Source organism: Hydra viridissima, unplaced genomic scaffold (genome assembly GCF_058129835.1).
Source record: "Hydra viridissima isolate aposymbiotic clone 2 unplaced genomic scaffold, HvirCarnegie_v1 scaffold_10, whole genome shotgun sequence".
Taxonomy (NCBI): Eukaryota; Metazoa; Cnidaria; class Hydrozoa; order Anthoathecata; family Hydridae; genus Hydra; species Hydra viridissima.
This window is the reverse complement of record NW_028324309.1, coordinates 17,765,202-17,785,262: the sequence shown is the minus strand read 5'-3', so window position 1 is coordinate 17,785,262 and position 20,061 is coordinate 17,765,202. Positions and strand designations below refer to the sequence as shown.

The 20,061-nt window shown below is 30.1% G+C and overlaps 1 protein-coding gene and 1 long non-coding RNA gene across 6 annotated transcripts; one reads left to right on the top strand and one right to left on the bottom strand.

Annotated features, from left to right (window-relative positions):
• Positions 1–6,085: 6,085 nt before the first annotated feature.
• LOC149883441 (uncharacterized) lies at positions 6,086–7,586 on the bottom strand. Its single transcript, XM_090100113.1, has one exon. It carries the CDS (start codon positions 7,551–7,553, stop codon positions 6,312–6,314), a length of 1,242 nt encoding a protein of 413 aa, XP_089956239.1. The 5' UTR covers positions 7,554–7,586; the 3' UTR covers positions 6,086–6,311.
• Positions 7,587–8,935: 1,349 nt separating this feature from the next.
• Positions 8,936–19,474, top strand: LOC149883440 (uncharacterized). Of its 5 annotated transcripts, XR_016444528.1 has the most exons (7): positions 8,936–9,940; positions 10,983–11,149; positions 13,757–13,851; positions 14,644–16,812; positions 17,972–18,019; positions 18,518–18,621; positions 18,916–19,474. It is a non-coding gene; the product is annotated as an uncharacterized LOC149883440 (long non-coding RNA). The 5 variants fall into 5 exon arrangements; XR_016444527.1 differs by having other exon boundaries at positions 18,518–19,474; XR_016444530.1 differs by having other exon boundaries at positions 17,375–19,474.
• Positions 19,475–20,061: the final 587 nt, after the last annotated feature.

The following is a 20,061-nucleotide window of genomic DNA, read 5'->3' as shown; positions in this document are numbered from 1 at the left end:
AAGATATGACCAGAACCCAAATAACAACATTGACAGATCCCAAACAAAACCCCAGCAGTTTAACGAAAATCCCAGACACCACCCACCTTTAAAAGTCTTAGAATTAAAGTTCAACCAAAACGCTTCATGTGATATAAATTTAGATGGTCAAAACATCATAAGTCCTAACAAACCTATGAATTTTAGCTGCCCTGATAGCACATTTACCATGAGAGAAAAGAATGCTAACCCAATACCAAACTCACAAGTCGTTTCTATAACTGTCCACGATAACGATTGCGAGTTAACTAACGATATTCCGATAAAAATCTCAAACCCAATCCAAGGACTTCTAGAGAATAAAACTAACCTAATTAGCCTTCCTGAAAATGATAAAAAAGATTCACAAATGGTTACAAATAGACACCAATTAGGGTGTCTATTTAATTATGTCTTAAATTGCAATAATAGTGAGCCTTCACCAACTACTATACAAATAGAAGGAAATGTTCAAATAAACCAAACTTATGAATCCCCAACTATTCCTATTCCAGTCAAGAGTGTGATAGACAAACCCCTCATTCCCATAGAATTCTCTGAAGGTCCAGCATCAAAGCAAATTATCAATCAGGTACAAGACAACCAAGACATACCCCAGCCATCTAATTTTAGCATATGGGGAAAAGTAGACGATCAGTGGAAGATGTTACTAGTGGACACTGGCGCTGCAATAACGGCCACAAGCTACAATTTTTATTCCACAATACTCACTTCAAACAAGAAGAAATGTCGCGCGTTACACCCAAGTGACCTGCAACAAGTCACATTCGCCAACGGAGATGCACTATTAATACGAAGAATGCTGACGCTTGATTTTGACATACGACAGAGAGTTTACCCATTTAAATCATATGTTAGACAATTTAAACTATGATGTAATCTTAGGAAAAGATTTTCTCACCGAATATAACGGGGTGATTGATTTTAAAAACAAAAATTTAACACTAGAACAAAACATAAGCTCGAATAAAACAGATCAGCTCAGTAGTGAAGAAGAAACGGACGAATATAACTAGATCGTTACAACCAAAAGGAAAAGATTGCAACCCCTTTCAACAACAATCCTAAACGTCCCATATGACTTTCCAACGAATAATGATTACTACTTTGAGCCAAATAAAGAACTACTCTTAAAAGAAAACCTAGTGTTGCAACCCACACTCTTATCGGGAGACAACAGAGCCGTAACTGCAATGGTCTCAAACCCCACCAACGAATCTTTTGAATTAGAAACCGATACAGTTTTAGGTAAAATATATAGTGTGTCTTCAGATGAACATAATATAGAAGAGAAAAACCCACATCATTTTATTAATGTTATCTTACATGACAATAATTCCGTAGAACTGCACAGGTCAGGTCATTTAAACTTAACTGAAGAACAATTCAGAAATATTTCGGAACTAGTAGAAAGGCACTGTGATATACTTGCAAATTCAAAAAATATATTAGGATGTACTCACCTAATAAAGCATGTAATAAATACTGGACGCACTACATCCATTCGAAAAAGAGCCTACAGAGTATCCCCAAAACAGCGGCAAGAAATCGATAAAGAAATAGATAAAATGATTAATTCTAATGTCATTAGGAAGTCCGTCAGCCCGTGGGCAGCCCCCGTCATCATTGTGCCAAAACCAAATAGAGAAGTTCGGCTGTGTATTGACTTTAGAGATGTTAACTCCGTAACCATAAAGGATTCTTACCCCCTTCCAAGGATTGATGACATTTTAGACAGTCTAAATGGAGCACAATTCTTTACTACTTTAGATTTAATGAGTGGATACTGGCAAATAGAAATGGAAGAAGCCTCTAAAGAAAAAACGGCTTTTATTTCAGATCGCGGCCTATATGAATGTAATGTTATGCCGTTTGGATTGTGCAACGCACCGAGTACTTTCCAAAGACAAATGGAACACATCCTTCAAGAAGAATCTGGAAATTTTGTCTTATTTACATTGACGATATCATCATATTTTCTCCTAGTTTTGAGAAACATCTGGAACATATGGAAATAATTTTTAAGAAACTACAAGGAGCAAATCTAAAATTAAAAGCTAGTAAATGCAACTTTGCAAAAGAATTGACTGCATTTCTAGGCCACATAGTAAATAGAGATGGCATACAATCTAACAACGAAAATCTATCAGCAGTACAAGACTACCCCAGACCATCGAATGCTAAAGAAACACGATCCTTTTTAGGTTTAGTAAGCTATTATAGAAGATTTATTCACAACTTTAGCAAGATAGCCGCCCCTCTATATAACCTAACCAGAGTAGGTGCCAAATTTAACTGGGATAACCATTGTCAAGAAGCGTTTAACACACTAAAACAGAAACTTGTTGAGAAACCTCTCCTGGCATATCCAGATTTTACACAGAGGTTTATCCTAACTACGGATGCAAGTGCCACAGGTTTAGGGTTTACACTCAGCCAAAGACTCCATGGAATTGAACGCCCTGTACTTTATGGAGGAAGACAATTTTCTGCAAGAGAACAGAAGACATCTGTAACAGAGAGGGAAGCGCTAGCAATAGTGGTTGCAGTAAAGAAGTGTCATCCATATCTTCACAACAACAGGTTCACCATTGTCACCGACCATAAACCGCTAAATTACATTTTGAACACAAAAGAACCTACAGGAAAAGTAACGAGGTGGGCCTTACTCTTACAAGCGTACGACTATGATATTGAATATAAACTTAGTAAATTAAACAACAACGCTGACGCCCTGTCTCGACGCAAATACTTCGACGCTAATCAATCAGAAAATAGTGACCTATTCTTATTTTCTTTCAATAAGCATAACTCAGCGAGGGAAGAATTGGATGTCAATCCCATATCACATGATAAACTCCCTAATGACGTCAGACAAATGGAATCTATAGTTAAAGAAGATTTAATCGGAGGAACAAAACAATTTATAATAAAAAATGAAATAACATCAGAAAAAGAGGAAGTTAAACGCCAACAAAGATTAGACCTCGAATTATTGCACAAGATAAATTACTTAAAACAAAAGATTATCCCTGACAACAAAAAAGAAGCGGCGCGACTATTAGTTGACATCAACCAATATTTACTCGACGAACATGATATACTCATGATCACATATATGAACCAAGCAAGAAATCTACTGAAGGGATTTATAAACAGTAATACCACCGAAATTCAGAAACGACATTTTATTCTGGGCTCATGATCACGCGATATTAGGACATTTTGGTTTAGTCAAAACGATTGACAAACTGAAGAAAAGATATTTTTGGCCACTAATGTATTCAGAGACAGAAAAATGGATTCAAAGCTGTACAGAATGCTTTAAAAGGAAAGGAAGAACTCCTCAATATAAAGCCCCTCTGCAACCCATACCAGTAGGAGAACCTTGGGATCAAGTCGCTTGTGATGTTATAGGACCATTTCCAGTTACTATTTCCGGAAACAAGTATATAGTTGTTTTCCAAGATAGATTGACAGCCTGGCCAGAAGCTTTCGCAACAGCTACTACTGACGCTGTTATTATAGCGCAATTGTTACTAGATAATATAGTCCTGAGATATGGAGCTCCACGAACATTCTTAACAGATAGAGGTACCAATTTCCTCTCAAAATTGATTAGTGAACTATGATAAATACTAAGAAAACAAACACAACTCCGTACCACCCCGAATGTGACGGAATGGTGGAAAGATTCAATGGAACTTTAGTAAAAACACTTTCAATGTACGTTAGCGACCACCAAAAAGACTGGGACCTACACATCAATGCCGCTTTATTTGCCTATAGAACTTATATTAACAGCTCGCGTGGAGAGTCCCCCTATTTTCTACAATTCGGGAGAGAACCTAGACTACCACCCGATATTACATTATATACTCAAAAAGACGTTCCCCGCACGATAACAGAATTCAGAAACCTACTAACAACAAGAATTCATATAGCCCATGAAATCCCACGAACAAATCTACAAAAAGCACAATTACAAACTAAGTTTTATTATGATAGATCGACAAAAGAAACCACATTCCAAAAAGGTGATAAGGTATGGGTTCACAATAAAGAAAAAAAAAGGGACTATCTCCTAAATTACAGAAACAGTGGCGAGGACCGTATATAATCTTAGAAAAGCTTTCAGCAGTTAACTTTAAAATCCGAAAGATCGATGGAAGTAAGGGACCAACAGTCATTCACTCAAACAGACTTAAGAAATTTCATGAACCTATTAAGAATATCATAGCAGATCAGAAACTCTCAGAACAAGAAAGTATTCAAAACCCACAAATGAATTCCCAAACATTAAACGAAGAGCCTAACAATGCGGAAATATTTGAAAACCAAAACCATAAAAAAGACGAGGAAACAACTAGATCCCTAGTTCCCCCTACAAATACAGAAAAGAAGAATTGGCATGAACCAAATGAAGATAACATATTTCAAGTGGACGGAATACGAAACCACAGAACACGAAGAGGGAAGAGAGAGTTCCTCATAAAATGGAAAGATTACGACGAAACAAACAATACTTGGGAGCCAGAAAATAACCTCAGTCCAGAACTAGTACGAATTTATTTTGAACAGCTCCAGGTATCTCATAAAGATATTGGAACCTCAGCAGACAGTTTACCCCGAAACTGTTTATTAACAACTTTAAACCAAATCTCTCATAGACGAAGAAAATAAAGTGTTAATTATTTACTAACGCAAATATTCGTGTTTTTCACATTAAAAGCTCTACATATTCTATGTATTGACATTGGGCCGGTATATGACTGCGCTAAAACCACGCATATGGGAATTTACGAATACCCCACAATAAAAAACTGCGAACATCAAATGAATAAAGAAGATTACGAATTAAAAACTTATACAGCGGAGGTGCTTCGTCACTCCCCAACCGTTTCTAAGTTCCCTATCTACCTTTGTACCCATTATAAAGTAACCTTAACATGTAATCATGAAAATATATTCGTTTCTAATGTGAGATCTCGTAAAGAGAATGAAATACGAGTCCCACATGAGCTTTGCCTTGCCATGGTGTATAATCAAATTCTTAAAACTTAATTAATAAAGATAAGAGAACATTCGCCGATCGAAAGTGTAAGACACATTTTTCACGCATTGTATAACAGCAACAACAAAATAAAAGACGATCTACCCACTCCAACCGAAATCGTAAATATTGAACAACCGTTAATTTTTGAAATTGAAGAAGGTCAATGGAAAAATAAAATTTCTGAGGAATACAATTGCCAAATATTTAAGACAAATATAGGGGAGATGGGGGCGGATTGATCGCCGTAGCAGTGTTTTGAAAATTGCGCAGAACCTGAAAGAGATGTAAAAACTTATTAACTACGAAACACATGTAGAACTATCTGGCTTTTGGAATATATAAATATTTTGATTTAAAAAAATGATAAACATGAATAATTTTAACTTTTAAACAACCCTCTCAAAAGATCAATGTACCCCAAACTATGGGGTACTATGATCTCCGACTTGGGGCACATTGATCTTATATGCGTAATATTATCTAAACGTTTAACACTTCTATAACTAAATCTTGTAAATAATTTAGTCAAAGGGTAATATTGTATAACATATAATACATCTAAATTTTTTAATTATTTTTTAAATATAGCAGTTAAACCCACTAGTCTAATTTTTAATTAAAAAATGTATAAATCACAGCAGCTATAAGCTACCCGCTTTATATACGTTTAAAACTTTACAACAACTTGAAATTTATAAGAACTGAAATATAAAGACTGAAATAAGAATACAACTTTTAAGTTTACAAAACTTGTTAAAAGTACAATATTTTGATTAAGAATATTTCATCATTTGTGAAAGTCAAGTTGTGAAGCAGCTTTTGGTTTACATTGTTTTTTATTCCTAAGCAAGTAATTCTTAGTTTCTTTCTTATCTTTTGTGGAGACTTTTTGTTGATTTTTGGTTTGCTTCAAAATTTTCTTTTCTTTTGACAAACGAATTTCATTTCTGACAGGAGTATCAGTCAAGATCCTTGTTTTTAACTGCCTACTTTTAACTTTTTTTTTTCTGGCAGATGCTTTTGGGTAAGGTTTTAAAACCTCAGGTGAGATTATAGAAGCAACACTTGTTGACACTTTGTTTAAAATACTTGTTTCAATATTTACTATAGTTATTTCAGACTCTATGTGATTAACATGTGCTGGTATCATTTCAGATTCCATGTTGTTGACAGGAGTGATAGTAACTGTATCTGGAGCAGCTCTATCTGTAACTGATTATGGTAAATATTCGTCATCTTTGAAAATTTCAGAATTGAATGGCTCAATGCCAGCTACTCTAAATCCTGTCTGTATATTAGATGGTGAGAAAGCTTTTGTATACGGTTCTCGAACTATTGAAACAATATCATAAATGGTCATTGGTCTTGGGTTTGAAACCATCCAATTATCACATGCAGAATTGTAAAACCTTTTCAATGCTCCAAAAACAGTTCTATCTAATGGCTGCAATTTATGGCTGCAATGGGGAGGAAAACTTATCATTGTAATTCCGTGTTGAATTGCAAGCTCCAAGCCTTTAACAGAAATATGACTTTCATGACTGTCGAGAAGTAACAAAACTGGAGATTCCTGAGAACAGTTTGAATATTTAACAAAATGTTTAATCCATTCTATGAAAATTTCTGAGTTCATCCAACCAGAAGGATTTGCAAATCCCACACATCCAGGAGGTCCTTCCTTAATCATGTAATCATGAAACTTTACCCTAGGAAAAATAAATAATGGAGGAATGGAATTTCCAATAGCATTAGAGGCACAACATGCAGTTACCAATGTTCCTCGTTCTGCAGATGTGATTCTTCCAACTTGTTTGCTTCCTCTACCAGCTAAAACCTTTACCGGCTTTTGAACGGTTGTTAAACCAGTTTCATCAACATTATATATACAGTTAGGATTATATTTATATCGATTTCTTACCGTTTTAAGATTTTGAAAAAACTCTCTTACAGTGTGTTTGTTAAAAGCTGTTGATCGAGCGAAGCTCGTTGCTTCAGGTGTTCGTAGAGACAACTCTGGTTGTCTTTTCATAAAACCTTGCAACCAATCAATGCCTGCAATTTTATTTTTGATCCATGATGATGGGCATATCTTATTGTTTTTTAAAGCAAGTTCATATGCCAATAATCGCGTTGACCTAGTTGAAAGGCCATAGTTCATTTTTGATGCAATTAGTAAATAACTTGATAAACTTTTTTCATCTTCTGCTGTAAAAACTTGTCTATTGTTGTAGTTAGGCTTGAAAGCTTCATTTGGATTAAGCCTCTTTTTACGACAATATCTTTTTAAAGTCATTCTATCTATGTTAAACTGACGTGCTACAACATTCAGTTGTGTTCCTTCTAAAACTTTATTAACAGCTACTTTCATTGTTTCACTTGGTATAGCAACTTTATTTGTTTTTTTAATTCTATTTCTAACCATTTTAAGATCTGTAAAAAAATATATCAATAAAAACATATGTTTTTAATAAATGCTAATATTTAACATAATAATATTATCTTAAATATTTTTTAATTATTATGTTAAATATTATTCTTTTGATATTATAAAATAATAGTATTATTATTACTAGCTTATAACATAAGTAGATTTAAAAAATGAAATGCTAAAAGCTATTGTTTGTTTATATAGAGTTTTTTTTTAAATTATAAATACAATTCCATTCGTTTAACTGTATTGCTTATAAACAAAAACATGGGGCACTTCGTCTTCTATGGGCCCCGCATAGTCAAAGATCAATGTACCCCAATAGGTATAGGTAACATATTGATAGCAATATCTACTGTATAAATAGCAGCCAAATAAAAATTATATATTATATTATTCACCTAACACTTACAAATTTAAAATAAAATTGTTGTTAACCCATACATACATCTAAATAAAAATATATTTGAATTATAGTACGATTTAAAAAAATCACTTTTTATGACGAAAAACAATATTTTCTTTATTTTTTTTGACGCTGATAACCTTATGAAAAAATATTACGAATAATCAATTAGGGAAGCATAATGGTTAATTAAATTGCAACCTCACTTCTAGTAAGGCAAAAATGAACGAGTAAAAGCCAAAAGATCATACTGCCCCGGCGATCAATGCGCCCCCATCTCCCCTACTAACCCAAGATCTGTTTGAAATTCGCCGATTTCCCGCCCAATTAGTAGGTAATTCAAGCCACATTAAACAACATGTCTCTGACACAGAATGCTCTTCCACCATAGATCAAACTTTTAAAGCAGGGATTTGCTAGATCAAGAACTCCTTAAAAGTTATTGTGTGGGAAGACCCTCACCATGACTACAAAGAAATGCATTCCCTCGGAATGCATACCATACAACAAGCAGGCGAATACGTTTTAATTTCAAGTTTACAAGCTGGTGGGGCGATTCAACAATCACTTGATAGCCAAGATAGAACTATCCAACTAGATAACGCCCTTATCCTTCACAACAACAACAAAAATTCACAAGACCCTCTACAGTTCTTAAACGACGTAGCTAGAGAATACTCCAGGTCCGTCGCGAACACAGTTATTGCTCCTCTTCTAGAGGCACACATAGCGCAGAAAATTATTCATTAAAAACAAATCATGGTTAGGGAATGGGAAAGAATTTGCTTCTTACAAAAAGAAATATCTAAACTTCAATACTGGATGATCTCTACATTCCCAAACACCGCGTCAAGGTGGATCCAACCAGAGGCTGGAGTTCTGGTACACACAGTAGGAGATGGCCTACAACTCGAAGAGTGCCATAGAATATACAGATATAAACTGCATCTTGATTGAAAAATTAATTTCACAGCCATACTTTATAGAAGTTCAGTTCTGTTATGCTAACCAATGAAATAATTTTTATAACAACCAAATCAATATCTTTGTGTTTTTAAACTACCTTTGTTTAAAATTCTCTGAGATTCCATTGAACAATAGAGTTGTTAGTTGATTTTTTTTTTGAGATTCCGCTTTGATCTTTTTTAATATTTAATAAGAAAACCGAAATATTTTTTAAACTGCTTAGTAAAAGCAAAATACGTTGATATTGTGTAATTGTTTGCTTTTTCAATATACTGTGAGGAGGGAAGATGAAGAAAATTGTAAACATTATTTTTAAGTTTTACCCGACTCAACACGCTACATTCGAACGAGGAAAAGAGTGAGTCAACCAAAAAAACACCAGGTGGACACACATGTCTAATAACATGAAAAATGAATAAGTCACACCATAAATGATTAAAACTGTTTCGCAAACACGAATTGTAACACAATGATATGATTTTAATTAGTAAAGTTCTAGAAAGTTCTGTAGCCACTCTGATATAAAGACTAATAAAAAGAAAACCAGTAAAACTTGTTTTAAAGAATACCATGATTCAGCAGTTGAAAATAAAGTACTGAACGAACTTGAAGAAAAAAGAAATCTATTGTCTGGACGATGATTCAAAATAACACCTGCGGACAGATAGAAAAGGAGCGGTTGAGAAAATCTTTTTGATTTTTATTGAGATTTTTTTTGGGATTTGTTTTGACATTTTTGAAGGAGAGATTTTGATAGATTTTCTTGAGCTCTCTCTCTTTAGAGAGATGTTTTCGGGAAAATTTTGATGAAGTGTTTTAAAGAGAGTTTTAAAAAGGATTTTAAGAGATTTTAAGAGGATTTATGAAAAAAGAATTTAAAAAAGTTTTAAGAGATTTTAAAAGAGGATTTATGAAAAAAGGATTTAAAAGAGTTTTAAGAGATTTTAAAAGAGGATTTATGAGAAAAGGATTTTTGAAGATTTAAAGAGAATTTAATGAAAAGAATTTATGAACAATTTAAAGAGGAACTTATGAGAAGGATTTGGTAAGGAAATGTATTTGAGTAACTTTCAATTTGCGTTATTATAAGTATTAATGTATTGTTATTTGTATGAGTTAATATTAAGAGAATATATATATTGATGAGAAATAATTGAGAATATTGATTAAGAAAAATAAGTAAGAGAAGAAAAATCAGTCGTAAGTATTTTTACTTTTGCTTTCATTTTAAGTAAGGCAATATTATCATTATAAATATTTTTATTATTGCTTTATTTGAGTAAACAATTTTTATTAAAAAGTCTGATGCTCCTATCGCGCTTTTACCACATGTGCGTTACACACTGACAGTCCTACCTCACATTCTATCACTCTCTATATTTGCGCTACCATTACACTTACATAGAACCGCCACAGTCACATTTAATAATCATCATCCATTAACATAAAATATAAAAAAAAAATTAATTAATAAAATCCGCCGCCCTCACAATACGACAAGCGTTAATCTTAAGAAATCATACTTACATAAATTATATACTCATCTAACTTCAATATTGATATTTACAGTGCTGAGCATTGGCATTTTATTTCAAACTTTTTTGATTAAACATTTTCCGCACATAATCTCTCAAAAGCCTGGATATTGTTTTAATTTCATGACTTTTCATAATTTTGCTTTGTGAAAGATTAATAACTAAAAGCTTTAAAACTAATAAATTTAAAAGTTTAAGCATTCTTTTTGGAGACATACTATATCCTTTTTGCATTTTGAAAAAAAATGAATGATTTAATGTGCAAAAGTGATCTTGAATATCTTTAAATTATTTTAATCGATTTTACAGCCTTCTGTCGACTAAAATTATATAGCTACTTTTATCTGCACAATAGTACATATAAATAATATGCCGGACTTAATTGAAACTTATTCCTAATTTAAATTGTTGTGAAGAAAACTTCAGTTAAACTTGTAGTTAAAAGGTCTGATATTATTTTCAATTATTTTCATGATGTTATTTCTGAATGCTAAGTATATGAGATGATTTTTAGGCTCCTAATTTTTTAAATCGATATAATTTTTTAAAAAGGTGCGCGATAGTTGTAGCCGGTAGTTCTGAATCAAACAAGATTTCCTTAAAGAAGTTAAACATCGAAATTGGAAAGAAAAGAAATTAAACAGTCAATGAAAGACATTCAAAACTGGGAATTTTAGAGACACTCATCTTATAAAAGCGTTGTTTCGCATAAATACAAGGTAGGGTGTGGATTAATACACGAACTAAAGAATTTTCCTGTTATTACTTTTGATAACTTTTTTTTCAAAGCTGCTTCAAAGAAGAAAAATATTGCCAACAATATAAATAAATGGTTAACTGTAACATTTTATATTAGGACTACAGTTAAATTAGGAAACATATTATTTGTGTGAGTCTTAACACAAACACAATTTTTTGGCTGATATTTTTTTCACAACCCTAAATAAATTGCTCTTATATTTTTTACAAGATCTGATTTTGTTGTTTTTTTTTGTTGTTTTTTTGTTTGTTTAGTAAAAATTTCGCAAAAAATCAGCGTTTTGTTATTAAGCGTGAATATCTTACAAACACCTAAACATCAAGTCTAGGCCTTCAGGTTTATTTACGACAATAGTTTTCATTTTTGTGATCTTTATTAAGAACATAAAAATTGTTAAAGAAAAGCTTTTTTGTATGCTTATTTAAAAGCTATTTTGTTTCGTCTTAAAAATGTGTATACATAATGTATATATATATAATATATATAAAAATATGATTTATATATATATATATATGTATATATATATATATATATATATATATATATATATATATATATATATATATATATATATATATATATATATATATATATATATATATATATACATATACATACATACATACAAATGTTTATATATATATATAAATTATATTTATATATATATAATATATATATAAAAATTCAATATGGCATAGAATCTAAGTTACGTCATTTTATAATAATAATAATGAAATGCGAAAATATTTTCTTAATGAAAATCCATACAATAATTTTATCAAAGTTTTATTGAAAATTCCGCTATCAATCCTCTTTATTTTTTTTGTATTTCTATCGCACAACACAAGATCTGATGCTCCCGAAGATTCAATACCAACTAGATATTTTTACAACAAAAATATACTGTAATTTTACTTTATACAACATATTTGTTCTCTCATATTTCAATGCTGTGATACCGATAACATTTTACAATGATGTTGCCTTAAACTGCATATATTTTTGAATACTTCAAATTGCAGATTAGGCCTAAACGAAACCAATAAGACTACAAATATACTTTCGACCAAACACCCGATAGTAATAATAAATAAATTTACAGATATAAATAAAATATAATAAATGACAAATTGAATATAGCAAATGATAAATAGAATATTAAATAAAAAAGTTGAATAAAATGTTAATTATAGAACAAGTATAACAAATATACCCTATGTAAATGAATATGTAGTTTATGTTAAAACGTAAATAAATATAATTATATAATACGTTTCATATCATATATACTAAATTAACAAAGTATGTAATATTAGAATGAAAAAACAAACAATTAGTAAAAATAAGAAATATTTAAAATCAGAGATTAGGTCCAGACGAAACTAATAGTATTTTATACAGCGTGTATATCATATAGCATTATATACAGTGTATCGCCTTAAATTGCATATATACATTCGAGTATTTTAAATTGGAGATAAGGGCTAGATGGAACTAATGATATTTAAATAAAACTATTAATACTTAATAGCGTGTTGCCTCAAACTGCATATATATTTCCGAGCATTTAAAATTAGAGATTAAGGCTGCACAACATAAAGAAAAACTTTTAAGCGAAGTCGGCTTAAACTGCATATTTAGTATTGAATATTTCAAATTTTAGATAAAAGCTTCACAAAATTAATTTACAACATCTACAGCGATATTCAGAATCACATATTTTTTAGCTGACTAAATAAGAAATGATAAAACAAATGTAAATTTAAAGAATCACCTATATAAACAAACAAAGCAAGTATATCCAGACTTACTAGTTATATCTAAATAATGCATTTAAATTCAGTGCAAAGTGTAATTAAGTATGGTTAGGGTTAGGGTTAGGGCACAGAAGAGTGATTAAAATAAAATGGTATGGGTTTCACTTGAACAGTATATTAACATTATATTTTCGGATCAATCATTTACCTGATGAGATTAACCATAGCTCTGATTTTTTTTTTCACGTCAGACCCGTCATTTTAGACACATCATGTCAGACCACATCAGAGTTTTTTTCTCGCTGAATTTTTGATTTAGTTTTTTATTTGCTTTGTTTGTTTATATAAGTTATTCTTTAAAAATACATTTATTTTACAAAAAACATAAATTTATAGCTATTATGACGGTATAAGTAGTTTGCTAATATTTTAAATGTTTGAGAAGTTTTACTATTAGTGTATTATGTTTATGGAATTTATTTGCTTGTGTAGCGTTCAATTTAATTCTAAGCTTTTTTTAAACAGTGGAACATTTTATAAAGTTCCACTCAAAAAGTTTTATGCTTAAAAAGTAAGTGATAATAAAAATATCTTTGTCATCGCAAAGTATGCATGAAGTTTTTTTGTTGAAAACTCATTCTTAATCAGAATGAGTTTTCAACAAAAAAACTTCATGCGAGTGTGATGAAATTATCTTTCTCAGTATTATTGAAACAGTTGTGATCATTTTTTCCGTTAAACTATTTATCTTCCTATTTTCTCAATTAATCGTAATTAATCTTAACTAATCTTAATTATTTTGTTTGCAGAGTGCAATTTACTGTTTTAATAAAGTTGGAATCGGGGCACTGATGTAGGGTTGACCGGGGCGGTTCCGCCACTTTTGATATGGCGAGTAAAAGAGGTAATTTTTATTTTTTTTGTAATAAATATTAGCTGTAATACTTTTTACTTTTATATTACCATCTACTGACTATTGATTGATCATATTTCTGCTTAATTCTACTGGCGGTTGTAACTTTTAAATATGTTTTGCTGTTTAATGCTATTAATTGAATATATCTTGTCACTCTTTCTCCTTGTGGCATTTTTATTTTTCCTTATGAAATTAATTGAAACGAAGTTTGACGATAAAACTGTAAAGGTTACCTTTCATAAATCTTTCATCATTATCTCACTGCTGTTTCTGTTGAAGATTTTAAAAAGGTTTTTGTCCAAGTAAAATGTTGCGGGGCGAATTCGCCACAAAATGACGAAACACCCCATTGTTAAAAAAAAACAACTTATGTACAATATTTGTGGTTTCTGAACAATTTTTTTTGATAAAATCATGGTCATGTTGATGGGATAGTAGTATGGTAAGTTGATTTGAAATATTACGAAGATATAATAAAATAAATTAAATTAAAAGAATTCAAACATGCTTTCAAAAATGAAGTATTTTATAACTTAATTAAAAAGAAGTTTTTAATAACCAAAATGTTTTCTTAAAATTTTATATTTTAAACTGTATGATATATTTATATTTATATCAATTAGAATATAGAGTTTTTTAAATAAAACTGGTAAATAGAAACGCATAAGTACAAATATCTAACATATTTCATAATTTAATAAGATATATTTATCAAATATTTAAAGTATTTTAACAACCATTGACAAAAGATCGATAGGAAAAAATGCTTTCTATATTTAGATGGTCATAAAAGTCACATCTCTTGGGAAGCTGTCGAATTCTGTATTCTTAATGACATAGAACTAATATGTTTACCTCCACACAGCATACACTGTCTACAACCGCTGGAGACACACTGTAACAAGGTAATAAAACAAAAATAGTCAGAGACTTTGTCCAAACAACTTTCTGACGGATCATCAGTTTCTTTACCTCATGATCGATTCTATCTCATTTTTAACAGTGTATAGGAAGAGATAGCTATGAAAAGAGGACTTATTGTAGATACATTTGCTTATTGTGGGCTTTACCCCGTCCTTAATGCTGTTAAAGAACAAGAGCATGAAAAAGGGGAAGCACTCTGAAATAATAATGAATCTCAGTAAGGAAATGTAAACTTACCGTTACTAAGAAAAATCCATCTCCAAAAAAAAGGGTTTTAAACCCAACTCAAACAAATCCTTATTCCGCAAACAAGCGCTGAAAACGATAAAAAGCTGATGGAAATAGAACAAACAAAGAAACTAAAAAATAGAAAATCTCTGGATGTGCTTTTCAATCCAATAACAGCAAGTGACTCGAAGAAGAGGAAATTCTCGTCCAATGCAATATCAGCAAGTGACTCAAAGAAGAGTAAGTTCTCTTCTAATCAAATTCCATCAAGTGATTTGAAGTCTGCTTTTGCATAAGCATGTGCGCAAAATGTTCTTAATTTAGTTTTAAAACAAATAAAATCTAACTCTTTTTACACTGGCAAAATCGCCCCATAAATGGCAAAATCGCCCCATATAAGTGTATAAAACAAATTTTGATTTATGAATACAAAAAGTTAAAAATTCTTGATTTTTTTAAACACTATTGAACTAAAAAAAAAATAACTCTGTATCATTCAGTTATTGGTATGAGGTAAAAACTTCTGACAATTAACATTAAAACAGAAAAAGGGGCGAAATAGCCCCGATCTACCCTAATTGTTGATGGCCTAATCACAGATGACAAATAAAAATAATTTCTTTTGTAAAAAAAAAACATGCGTGTGATTTAGAGGAACAATAAGAAGAATCTGACAAGTTATAAACAGTATCTATTTTTTAATAAATCTGTTTAGTACTTAATTAAAAATAGCATAAGGAAATGCAGAAATCGTTTTTAGATTCCAAAAATAGAAATTCAGTAATGAAGCAAAATCTAAACAAGATAAAATCTAAACAAGACATAATCTAAAAATGATTTTAAAGTTAAAAAATACAAGTTAAAAAATCAATAATTTCCAAAAAACTGAAATAATATCCTTTTTAAATAATTTCTGAAAGTAAGTTTTCTATATTTCATTGAATTGTCTTTAATGCTTAATAACAATAACAATAATGATGATGATGATGATGATGATGATGATGATGATGATGATGATGATGATGATGATGATGATGATGATGATGATGATGATGATGATGATGATGATGATGATGATGATGATGATGATGATGATGATGATGATGATGATGATGATGATGATGATGATGATGATGATGATGATGATGATGACCATAGTTAAATTCGGTATTGCAACCTCTTTTTTCGTTTATGTGGATTATTTTTCGGTATTGCAACTTACGCGTTCGTTTTTGCAACTTAGGCTTCGTTTTTGCAACCTCATCATTCGTTTTTGCAACCAAAAAGGATGAAAATTCGTTTTTGCAACCCGCTAAAGTTGTAATCGGTACCGGTTTAAATATGTTTGAGTTCCGCCATTAAATTTTCTCGAGAACTCGATGGAAATTTGTTTTAAAAAGCTTTGAAAAGTTTATTGTTATCAGAAATTTAGTTTTGTAAAAAGGCTATTGAAAAAATATAACTTAGGCTATATTTCAAATAGATGTTGTTTAATTGTAAACATATAAGATGCGATGTTCAAACAATATTGATTTAAGTGTTAGTAATGATTTGCAATGTTGATTAGTAACGCATGTTTAAGTTACTAACACAAAAAAGGTTAGTAATTAATTGAATTGAAAGTTTCAAAATGTTTAGTCAAATATAAATACTATTTTTAAAATGGTTAAATGACAAGTATGCTTGGGGGACGCTTTCTTATCTGGAACCACATGTGCCTATGTAAAAAAATAATTGACATCAAATGCCAAGGAGGAATAATTGGGGATAGCTACGTTATCTGTAATGTATGTGCAGGTATTAAGTTGTTGATGTTTCTAATGTTTTTTTTCCCTTACTTGAGCTCTAATACTTTCAACATAAACACATTTTGTGTTAAAAATACAACATGACACTATTCAATCATATCCAATCTTAAATACTTGCTCTAACCTTAAGCATTTTTCAAAGAAAAAGCTAAATTCATTCAATTGCATAAATCTATAAATTTTAGAAGTTATTTCATACAATATTCAAATTTTTTGAACTAGCTGTAGCTCCAAAAATGCAATGCTTAATCATCAATAATATGCAAGAAATTTATTGCATATTACTTAAACTTATTACATAGTAATATTTTTGTAAAGACATTGATGTATTCATATGCAAAAATCTATATCATAAGATAAAATTGTAAGAATAAAATTTAAATTACAAGAAATTTATATTATAGGGGAGACCGTTTAGACTTCAGATAATTTTAAATGAAACTGACCTGATTTAATAATTATTGCCCTTTTTTAAACAAATTTTGCTACATAGTTACAGTCTGATAGCTATACGCATCCATAAATCTTAACAATTATAAATCTTTATTCAGCCACATCAGTATTGCTGTCTTCAAACTCATCATCGTCAAGGTTGTTTGTACTATCATTAGAAGAAATTTTTTGGTCATTCAAGTGAGACTTGTAACTTCAGGTGACTGAATCAACAGGTTAATGAGGTTTCATTAATGATGAGAACCAATCAGGTCCTGTAGACTTCTATTCCTCCCATTTTTATGGATACTTTATACATTTTCTACCCAAATATTCAATAGCTAAATGTCTTTTTGTTTTTTTTGTGAGACCATGGAACATTGTTGAGTGTTTAATTAAGTATCAGCTTTGAACAGTCTACCCCAGTGGAGTGTATTGAAAAAAATTAAATGAATTTTTCCTTCTAAAGAAAAGAGCCCAAACTATGGCAGGTAATGTAATTAGGAACTGAATGTTTTAAAACTATAGTCACAGGTCCAACATATCAACCATAGACAATATTGTTCTAGTGTCAATAGGATGGCAGATTTAAAAGTGTCCATGGTCTCCCTGTGTCTATAGTCTACCTAGTCTCTCCTAGATTCCTTTAAATTTTTGTAAGAGTTTCAATATAGATATAGAATTAATTTATAGAATTTCATTATTTCATTATTTAGGTTGCTGCAAAATTTCCCCAACAAAAAAAGATAATTTAGTTGGTAGAGGTAAATTTTTAATTGTTTATAAGTAACATTTTTATAAAAGTTTTTTCAAAGTTTATTACAATTTACTTATGGTAGATATATAAGTTGATAATTATATGATAAGTATATAAAAATAAGTTTTAAACTATTAAAAGCTTTTTTAGCAACTAAGTTTGTTTTATACTTTTAGAAAGATAACACTAATTAGTTATGTAAAAACGCTTGCTAATTATCCACAGGGTTATTAATTTTGGTAAATAATTAAGAAGAATAATGTAGTAACCAATTAAAAAGAAAAAAACTTGAAAAGATAAGAAATTAAACTCACTTTTTGGATATCTCAACCAAAAAACCTTTTTCTCGACTAGGCACAAGTTATTAGAGGGAAGAATCACTACAGCACACAAATTATTTAGCTTTCACTATAGCACCCAAATTATTAAACATTAAAGGGTTTTAATTTTATTACTCTTAAAGTTAAAGTAATTAATAATTCAAAAATAGAATATTTTGTTTTAGGAATCCAAAAAATGACAAAAGAAAAAGTAGAGGAAATTGCTTCTTCTCTCTTACTTAGATCAATATTTTCTGGTCAGGATTGGCAATACTAATTGGATGTTTAGGTTTAATTTTTTAAATATGTTGATATAACAAGTCTGTTCTGTTATATAATTTATACTCAGGGCAGGTGAAGCTTTTTAGTTATAAAAAGGCAACTCACCTGTAAAAGAAATGATGTGTATATTTGTGTGTGTGTGTGTGTGTGTGTGTGTGTGCGCGTGTGTCTGCGTAATATATGTATATATATATGATAAATATAGAAAACTAAAGGTAGTAGAAGCTTGGATGATCACATTAAAAATAAATATAATTAGAAATAAATTTGAAAAACAATATGTCAATGCATTGACTTTTAGGTGTACAGTTACAGACATGATTTATTTATTGCAGGAAGACAAAGTAAAAGTAGGTTAAGTTGCATATTTTTGAAAGTTTTTAAGATTTTAATCAAAGATAAATTAGTCAAAGATAAATGCGCTAAAATGTAAATGGTTTTTTAAAACTTGTTTTATCTACAAGAAAATTTATGTGATCAAGAACTGATTGATTTGTTAAGTGAGGACCAACAACACTAACTATTTAATGCTTTGGCTAAAACATAAAATTCTATAAAAGTAAATTTTAAGTTTGTGTTCTTTAGTGCATCATCTAATAATAAATTTGAAGTATATTTGTAATGTAATAGTAGCTTGGTTCAAATATCTTTTAAGAATTCGAAAATTCATTGTATAACAGTAAGTATAACTAAAAAAAGATTCATTGTATAACTAAATGAAAATGAAGAGCCACAGTGTTTAAAGTTTTCAATCAATTCAGAACAATTAAAAATATTATTTTCCACTACAATATCTGGCCACCAGAGTGTTGTTACATCAAATGTGAAAAGTATTATTAATCAAAATAAAGAAGCTAAAGAGTTATTTAAAGATTTTACTACTGAGCAGATTGTTGCAAAAGTACGTTATAAAAAAATGAAGTTTTTCTACAGAAAACTGTATTAGATATTTTATATATATATATATATATATATATATATATATAATTTTCAAGTTTTTGTTTTTAATCAATAAATCGTTATGATCTCTCATATAATATGTTAAACCTCTCATAATTTTTTTTTTTAATCAAATGAGAAATATGTTTTTACTTCTGTTAATTTTGTATATTTCATTTTTGTGATGTTAGTTCACATAAATCTTTTAAAAATTGCTTTTGATGTAAACTTAAAACTATTACTTTAAAACGTTAATAGATTTTAGATTTACCCATTTAAAGTTCTTAATTTAAAACATGACATTTCGTAAGTACCGAAAATCCCATTATAATGAGGGATGGATCATTTATTTTTCAATAAACTAAAACAAGAGGTGTAAGGGTTACATTTTTTTCAATAATGTATACTTAATTAAATTATGAGCAATCCATTTCTGGGTACGTTTATTTTGCAAAAATTATTTTTCATGATATTATCCCGAAATCCAGTCAAGTGTGGCTTAATCTAA